The sequence below is a fragment of the Centrocercus urophasianus genome, unplaced genomic scaffold (assembly GCF_019232065.1).
Source record: "Centrocercus urophasianus isolate 14NV4802_14NV808 unplaced genomic scaffold, USGS_Curo_1.0 seq_15, whole genome shotgun sequence".
Classification (NCBI taxonomy): domain Eukaryota; kingdom Metazoa; phylum Chordata; class Aves; order Galliformes; family Phasianidae; genus Centrocercus; species Centrocercus urophasianus.
The window spans coordinates 18,425,478-18,434,968 of record NW_024884697.1 but is presented as its reverse complement, the minus strand read 5'-3'; the positions used below and the strand labels follow the sequence as shown (position 1 = coordinate 18,434,968).

Genomic DNA, 9,491 nt, shown 5'->3' with positions numbered 1-9,491 from the left:
TCTTTGACGAAGTGCATTTTTACATTTACAAGTGATGACATTTACTTGTTATTTTTTATCCAAAATAATTTAATGACAATTTGTGCAGTACTGAGGCTGTTACCACTTTTTGTCTTAAAAAAATAATAAATAAAATAAAATAAATGGAAAATTGACAAACTGAACTCATGAGACAGTATGTAAAGTACTGAAATACAAACACAACAGATATACTGGCAGAGTAGACATAATCTCTAGCCAAAAGAATTATTGGTAGAGCTTCATCCTATCAGATGGAGTTAGTTGTGCATCTCCTACAAAAATAACAATAATAAAATAACAATAAAAACAAAAATAACAATAATAAAATAACAATGTAAAAGTTTTAATTAGAGTGTGGAAGGTGTGGGTTCTAGCACTGTTCTGCTGGAAGAAATCTCTAAGTTGTAAGCAAACCCTCCGTGAAGTAATACTTCTCTATTCCACCTACAGGCATAACATACCACATATCCTCCGTATGAACCAGAAAGTGTGTTTTATGGAATACACATTCCCTGTGGTTGATACTTTGTAGGACAGCAGCAAGAAATGCATTCCTAAGCCACGTACTATTGAGGTGTTGTAGCTCTCTCATACACAGCTTTCAGAGCTGGTGTTCAGCTTCTTCAACAAAGCCTACTTTCCAAATGTGATGAAAATCCACAAACTGGAGGTGAGGCTTCTGTTGGTGCAATTATGTAATATACAAAATAAATCAGATTCCTAGGATAAAAAAATCTGTTTCTCTTTCTGACGAGAAGCATGAAATCAGTCTTCCAAGACTAGTTATCTCAACACAACTGTTCTTTTTTTTTTTTAAGGTACATTTTTATTTTGGTGCATTAGAAAACCAAGAGATGAAGTACACACAATAATGCATAATAATGCATCTTGATTTCAGTGAAGCTGCCTGCTAGAAACAAAATTCCCAGGAATATACAGAATTACAGAAAAGAAGCACACTAAAACTCATTAAAATCTGACATGGTGAAATCCAGAAGAAAAAGGCTTGTACTGCAACTGCCAGAAATTCAAGTTTCCCATTTTTCACTGAGGCACACAATAAGTGCACTGAGCATGCTTTATATTTCCCACAACTAGCAATTTTCTGTCTTTGGAAACTTTTAGTGGGAGGAGTTGAAAGGTGCTGTGGGAGGGACTAAAATTCATGCTGAAGTTTTGGCTTGAGAGAGAGAATTGTCAGAGTAGAAGATTTCTTCTGAGGTTTTTCTTTTTCTTTTTCCCTTCTTCTTTTTTGTTCAGCATTATTTTGTTTTGTTTTCAGGTTAGGATGATAAGTATTCATATTCTGATCCTTCTTATAATTCTATTTTGGAATTATGATTGTCATATTATTCCCAGGATTGAAGAATGTGGACTTTCATGTTCTCAGGTAACCTCTTACTTGTTCTTTGCTATCTCTTAATATAATAGTTGTATGCTGATATAATAATTGTAAACAAAGCAATAAAGGAAAAATAAAAAAATATTTCAACTGTCCTGACCGTTCACTTTATGTTCCTGTCATTTCACATTAAGTATCTGAAGTGGCAATGATGACTGTTATGAGAAAATAAGAAATTGCTCTCTTTCCAGCTATTGTTGTTGTTCTTATCTTTAAAAAAATGACTTTTGTGTTTGGAAGGCAGCAATAAAACAGATTTAATTTATATTAATTACTTTGGAAATTCGATTTTTTACAACAGCAGTGGTGTCAAAGAGGTGACAGGAGGAGGAATGGGAAGTTGCAGAAATTGCTAATTATGTTAAGAATATAGGAAACACGGATTTTCCTGTGAATAAATGGATTAAACTTAAGAAACAGTAAAAACCTGTTTTTCATTCTGTGGAATGAATATGACTGGACTATTGCATTTAATGACTTATGTATGTGTACAAAATTGGAGTGTGGATTATACCATCTCTTCAAAAGCTTTGAATGCTTTCAATGCTGAATGCTTCCAAATATCTCCACAAAGGGGCAGTATGGGGACATTTTGCTTCAGCTGGCTGTCTGAAAGTTGAAGAATACAGTATACGGAAAGATATACCAGAAAATAAAATAATAGGGTATGAATAACAGGCTGTCTCACATTTTCAGTCTGAATAGGCCGGGATAACTATGAAGTTGCTATGGAAAAGCAGAATTAATAGCATAAAAGAATTTGACTGAATGTGGACTTCTGCTTGAAAATATGACTGTACTCTGCAGTCCTTGGGACATACTAAGCATTGTCTAAACGTGATAGCAGTAGCTGGATATTGTCAGTATGTTACAGCAGTTAACTCTGTATTTTATATGTGTATGCTAGGATGTATATGGAGAGATGTATGCTAGATGTATGCTAGGATGTATATGGAGATGCTTATAAAACACTGGAGTTGAGAGGAAATAAACTCTCTATTTCAAATATTGCTTTATATTCCTGAATTTAAATTTTGTGCAGTCTTACCACATTTAGATATTGTTTTTAAAATAACAAAATGTAGAGATTCATTTAGATGTAGAGATCCATCAGAGATTCATTTCTAGATGTACCCGAGCACTTTCCAGCAAATTATAATTTCCAGCAAATTATGTACTTTTGAATATTAAAGTGCATGCATTTAAAAGAATTTACTCTCCATGGTCTGCAACAATGAGTATTTAAAAAAGACCCTATCTGACTTTCAAATTTATTTCTCTAGAGAGTGGTTTGCTCTAAGTCTCAGAACTCCAGGGCCCTTGGAAGACATCCTTCTCTGTCGTATCTTAGGTATCTATTTTAGGAAGGCTGATTCACTAGCTGCCTAAGATGTTGACATAAATAAAGGATCCCTTTTTTTGCCTTCCAGTTATTGTCTTGCAACTTTTCCAGTGCTGAAGGTTGGATAAATGAGAAGGCCCTTTTTTTTTCTTTAATTTTCAAGGAAAACACTTTCTTTCCAGCGTAACAGAATCAAGTATAAACACCATTTGTGATGCTAAAGGATAGAATTCAGTTCATGTTCAGCATGTTATGTTTCTGCTAGTTGTATTCATTAGAATCTTGAATGCATTAATGACTTTTTAAGACAAAAATGTTTTCTTACTGGAAACAACAATGATCTCAACAGGACAAATTACTGCCAGCTTAGCGTTTGCAATCCAGTGCAAAGCATTTCGAGCATTTTGAACTCAAGAGTCTCGTGACTGGGTTGTTACAGAAAACTCCTTCTTCCATCGAAACTAACATCAGTTTTTCTACATAAACCATTACAATTCCATGGCTTCATCTTATTCCTACCTGAGTTACTGTAAAAAGCTGTGGTTTATCTTTGTAATTCACAACTCATGGTCTTTGTCAGAGCACCAACCAGGGGTTACAGTTAATCTTTCAGTGGATATCCAGTACATACCTGTTGTCTTCTGCTATAGCACACAGGTTTTAAGGTAGAGAATTAATTGTAGTTAATTGAATTAACTTCACTAGCAATTTACTTAATGAGATAATAAGAAAGTGTAATTTTAAAGGTATAAGATGCTTTCTGTTGCTGTTATAAATGTCTATTATAGACTTTTTTGTCCTTTATAGAATCTTCCCATAAATCTGCGTAGTGATTTTCTCTTCTGCAGAGTCATCCTTGCGGTTGTACGGTTCCTCGTAAAGCAACAGGGAAACAGAAAACTTTTTCATTTTTTCTGCATTTTTCAAGCTGTGGCTATTGTCAGAGAGATTTTGGGCAAGTTCAGGAGCTAAAAATGTTGATTTTGACCAGCAGTCTAGACTTCAGAGTGACAGTGTCTCACAGTGACAGTATTTATAAGCAGTTTTGCCATCCTTGGATACTCGTTGGCAAAGTAAGGCATTGGTTACACTTAGGAGGAAAACAGCAACTTAACTGTTTTGAGGTATGTTACCTAATCAAACCTTTACACTCAACTGTTTAGATTTTGAATCCTACTGCAACTTAACAAATCATTCTTAGCTTACTAGGAGCATTCAGCAAGGCATTTTTGCATGGCCATATACAATATCCAGGTACCATTACTATAGCACAAATTACTTCATCCCGTATAGGAAAGAGAAAACAAAAGAGCACTTCATATTAATGCAAGTATTATGCAAGCATGAAAATATACAATTGTGGTTGAATGATGGCAAAGGAACATACAAGTTTTTATTATGCATTGTGATTTTTTTTCCTTCTTCCTTATTTTAATGGCTTGCCTTTAAAGCTTGCATTATATTCTGGTATTCAAGTTAACTACCATGAGCTTGGTCTTCAGACCTCACCCAAAAGCAAATATAATTATCAACCAGGATTCCCTGTAAAAGCACAGGGGAATCCCAGCCTGCAATTGATACTGTGTTTGTGCTCTACTTGCTTTACAATCCACATTGTTTGCAGGCTGTACACAAAGGAACAAGCTTATGCCAAATTTGACTCAACAGCTGGTAAAGATCATGAGCACTACATTTAAAAAAAAAAAAAAACTTTCCAGAAAACTATGAAATAGTATGTGTATTGTCTGCCTTTAAATGTAGCAGCATTTCCAAAGTTCACAAATAAAGAAGAAATGAATGAAGAAACTGAATATGGGATTTTCCTGCAACTATAATGGTTATTGGCAATAAATTTTTGATATAACTGTTGCCTGTTCATGCTACTCATAGTAAAAATATGTAGTGTTTCTTGTCTGGATATTTATATAATGGATCAGACTGTTCTGACTGAATACTACATACTGCAAAACCAATGACATAATACAGCTCTCAGGCTACTAACACAGCTGACGTAAGTAGACATTCATTGTTTTTTGTCAAGGTAAGCAATTTGTACCTTAAAAGTAATCTTAAGACTCTCACCATTGTACATGAGTATCTAGTATCTGGTTTTCTCAGACTGAGATGTATCAGCATGAAGACACAAGAATGGAAGAATCACCACAGGTGTTCTTGTGTGCAAAGGTATACCCAGCGATTGGAGGACACGTGAAAAATATGAAACACATCCTCTGCTAAAATCTGCTGTTGTGCAGTGCAACCCATGAGAGCTCCCAGGCTTTCCGTTGATGGAAAGCCTGGGTTTTACATCCCTGCCTGTCATTGACTTACTTGTTTGGGCCTGGTCCATTGACTTATTCGTGTGGCCCTGGTCAAGTAATTTTACCTCTACAGTTTTCACAAGTACAAAATAGTGCTGACTTTCCTGTCTGATGTGTCTTAATTACATTTTTTAAATTTGCTGCCTTGAATACTATAATTTAAATATTAAGTTTTCATTAGTCAAAGCCATACTTAAGCAGGTCTCAAATCACTGTATTAGAGTGATATTAACCAATTTTCTTGCCTGTTCTGCTTGTAGTCAGGAGAGCTGCTGTTTAGCAAGTTTATGTGATTTGTGGTCTGTATTTTGCAGGATCAAAAATAGCTTAACAATAACAGGAATGTATTGGCTTTCGTATTTCCTGCTGTTTCCTTGCCATTGGTTATCATACTATTTCCTCACCCTAGAAGAGAGTCAGATTCTCGTACAAACAGGGACTTAAACTCTCAAATGTTCCTCATAGTTAGAGGATCTATTACCACTTCTTTCAGAAGAGGTGAAGAAAGGTTTGCAGTTCAAGACTTGCAAAAAATGTAGCAGTAGCTCTTATTTTTTTCTTTCTCACTTCTCCTTCCTCAAGAACTCTGGGAAAAGGTTACAAGGTCTGGAAGGAGATGAGCTACTGGAGTAGCAAAAGCAAAGGCACTATAGACAGTCATGAAAGTCTGGGACACAACTAGCTGATTTTGAAACAGGACCTGACAAGGTGTCCTGAACTTCTAATACAGGGCACTGCTACTTGTAATTCAGTATGAATTGTGACTTCTAATCATAAAATCATGGATGGTTGAAGTTGGAAGGGACTTCTAGAGGTCATCTTGTCCAACTCCTCTGACACTGAAAGGAGATTGCCAGGACTGTGTTCATCTGAGTTTTAAATATCTCCAAGGAAGCAGATAATTTTGCAGAGGTAGGTAGTAACTTGTTCTAGACAAGGTGGTATGACCTAGCTGGAATTCTTGCAGTGAAATCAATAATTTGGTTTAATTTGTGAATTTGCTGGAGCTGGTAGTACTGTACCTACTACTTTGTCATGTTGAGTTATACAGTTTTGTTCTGTGCTGAGTTATACAGTTTTGTTCTGTGCTGGTGAGAGAATCAGGAGTGATCCAAAATGAGAAGAACTAAGAAGCGGTTTTAAATAATTCCTTTCTTAAAATAAGCTTTGATAGTATCCTGGCTTTTTGGTGTTTTCCCCAGCATTGAGAAGCTCCCAAATAGGTAGGTAACTTGGACCAAGGGAAGGAGGTCAAAGTTTTTTATTACTGATTGAAAATCATTTTGGGTGCCATGAATTCCCAGGTTCCTGTAAAAACCAGGAACCCACATTTGAAGTTGTATGTGTCATGTTAACATCATCCCCAGAAGAGATGCCTGTTTTATACATCAGCACAGATCAATCATAAAGCTATAAAACAGCCAGCCCAGATCCAGCTTTTTTGAGCAAGGGAGCCTGAATGAGATTCTAGTACCCTGTCCAATTTCATCATGAAAACTTCCAATGCCGAGGACTCCATCCTGTTCCTGAGTAGGTTGTTGTAGTGATTCGTTGTTCTCTCTGTGAAAAATTTCTTTCTTATATGAAGAATAAACCTTTCCCCGTAAAACTCATACCTGTTGTCCTTTGGCTTCTCCATGTGGCGTCTTGTGAGGAAAGAGCCTCTGTCCTCTTTATAGCCATCATTTAAGTACTGGAAAACTATGAAAATGTCACTCCTGAGACTTCTTTTCTCCAGCTAACTCCTTCAGTGTTTCCTTGTAGGATAAGTTCTCCAGCCGTTTAATCATCTTTGTAAATGTTTTTATAGCACTTTCCTACTTTCAAGAAAACTTATTTATTTGTAAAACTTTTTTCCTTCAATTTTGATAGTATTTATTGGATGGTTTTTGAAGAACAATACAGTTATTTGTCTTCTTAAAAGTTTAGATAAAACACAAACCAGAAAATCTTCCTAAACAGTAGCATGTGGCAGAGAAGGTTCCAGGGTAGCTCTGAGCTACTTGTGCAGGAATGATCACAGAACCAGTAAATTCAAGTATACTCAGTTGGCTCATCATATCCCTGGCTCTGCCTTCACAGCTATCTGATTTTGCTGGGCTTGGATTTTGTGAAGTTGTGAATGATCTGGGAAGTCACAGTGGCTAATAATACTGAGCACTCTAACAGATTGCCTATGGAGCTTGTAGAGATCTCCACACGTGCTAGGCAAATATCTCTCAGATAAAGGCCATTCTTCCTAAAGCAGAAGTACTTAATCCACTTAATCTAGTACTTAATCCAGTAGAGCAGATGACATCTTGAATTCTTTTCTAACCATGGTATCTCTACCTTTATGTGCAATTTTGTCTTTTGGGGGATCTAAAGACAGTCATATTCAATTCATAATTAACTTACTGCCTTGAAACAGCCAAAGACCTGAAAGAGCCAAAGACCTGTTTTCTTGTATGTGAAGTCCTTTCAGTATGAAAAATATGGAACTCGCAATTTCACTCAGGAATTGTCTGTGCAAAAATGAACAAAGATTAAGTTTCACTTAGCTAATGATCAGTGGCTCTTTCTCCTGCAGGAAAGTGTTTCGGATTAGTTACTTTGAATATGAGGTAAGTTTCAATACCTTCTGGAAAACTGATTGTCTTGAAGTTGTCTCTACTTGCCTACATATTTTCAGAAAGTATGAATCATGTAAACACCATTGTACAATACTAGATGTGCATTCATTGTCTTTTCTTGGAAAACATTGAGGAAATACAATTCATTAAAACTGTGCCTAATTTTGTTTTTTCCTTTCATTCCTATGTATGAAAACTTCATTGATCATTTTCCCACTTCCTCATCTCCCTGACCTGCTGTTCTTCCTTCTGTGACAGTGAAGAATGACAGATTTATCAATTTCTTTCAAGATATTAATATTTTGTATAATGATTTTCCTTCTTCTACTTCTTAAAAATTATTATTTTTTTTTAATTTTAGCAGTTCTCACTGGAGTGTCTAGCTTAATACTGAATTTTGATCAGCAGTGTATGCTCTTTTAATTTAGTCACCTTGATTTTCATATATTATTTTTCTGTAGGATATCATAGAATCATAGAATCATAGAGACATAGAATGGCTTGGGTTGGAAGAGACCTCAAGGATCAACAAGCTCCAGCTCCCGTGCCGCATGCATGGCCACCAACCTCCGTATCTAATACCAGACCAGGCTAGATAGGATATAGAATATTGTTTTAGATCTTGATTATATCTGTGTTAGCATCTAGTCTGCTTCGGTAACTTATTTTCTCATCCACCTTGGAGAAAAAGTAATGCATACACTTTAGGAAAATGTGTAGTATAGGTTGTTTTTAGTGAATAAAAGCTATCATTAAAAATGAGATGCAGGGTGAAGAAGCATAGGAAGGTACTGAGCATTAGTGGGTTCACTAAGCTAAGACCATGCCCAGGAATCATTGCTGCCTCTAGGGACAACTGCATGATCAGGAGAGTCAAGTGAAACAATGCTGCTGTTGTAAAGCTGGTGGAATCCTTCCTCTTTGGAATCATTTCTTTTGGACTTCTGCCACCTTTAATTGGGCCTGTGCTAACTTTAGCAACTATTGATCCACAAGATAAAGTTGAACTAGATTATTAGTCCTTAGTTGTCTTTTTTTTTTTAAAAAACCTCTTCTCCACAAGATGAGTTAACTGTATAAAAGTGAAATAGACTAGGTAGTGACTTTTTACGTGATTATTATTTTAAAAAGTTTTTTAATGTGATTTATTCTTCCTTAGAATTTCCATTTTCATTTCTTTGTTAATTATCTCAAATTGCAGATTTTTCAACTGAAATCCCTATTATAGATACTTCCTTTAGGGTTTTTCAACAGAGCTAATGCTTTCAGGGGAAGATTGCTTTGGCTTTTGTTACTCCTGGCAATACACGCAGGGAATCTGGTATGAATTTTTTGACATGGATGAAGACTTTCAGGTGCCATAAAAATATAAGTTACTCTTTAGAGAATAAGTCATCTCTCTCCAAAACTTTCAAGCATACAACAGCAAAAAGGTTTTCATCTACTTATGCTAAGACAACTTTCTTTTCTCTGCTATGGTTAGAGTGTTTCTGTAACTCAAGCAAGCACAATAGAGCTAGTCAGATATCTTTATCATGAATTCTGTAATGGAAACATTTCATTAACTGATAATGGCACCAAGGAGGAATGCGGAGACCTCTCAGGATTGCCATCTGAGACTAATCTGCTGCCTTTAGCATGGCTTGAGGGATCATTTACATGACCTTATCTCCTTATACAACAACATAACAAGCTAAGGCTCCTTCCTTCCTTCTTTCTTTCCTTCCTTCCTTCCTTCCTTCCTTCCTTCCTTCCTTCCTTCCTTCCTTCCTTCCTTCCTTCCTTCCTTCCTT

General features: G+C 35.9%; 1 protein-coding gene across 2 annotated transcripts in view; it reads left to right on the top strand.

Moving 5' to 3' along the window:
* The first annotated feature begins 1,208 nt into the window (after positions 1-1,208).
* Positions 1,209-9,491, top strand: part of IL17REL (interleukin 17 receptor E like) — a 42,009-nt gene continuing 33,726 nt past the window's right edge. For both annotated transcript variants that reach the window (XM_042815960.1, XM_042815959.1), the window contains exon 1: positions 1,209-1,411. In XM_042815960.1, coding sequence (XP_042671894.1) covers positions 1,310-1,411 — 102 coding nt within the window. In that variant the 5' untranslated portion in view covers positions 1,209-1,309. The remainder of the gene's footprint in view (positions 1,412-9,491) is intronic.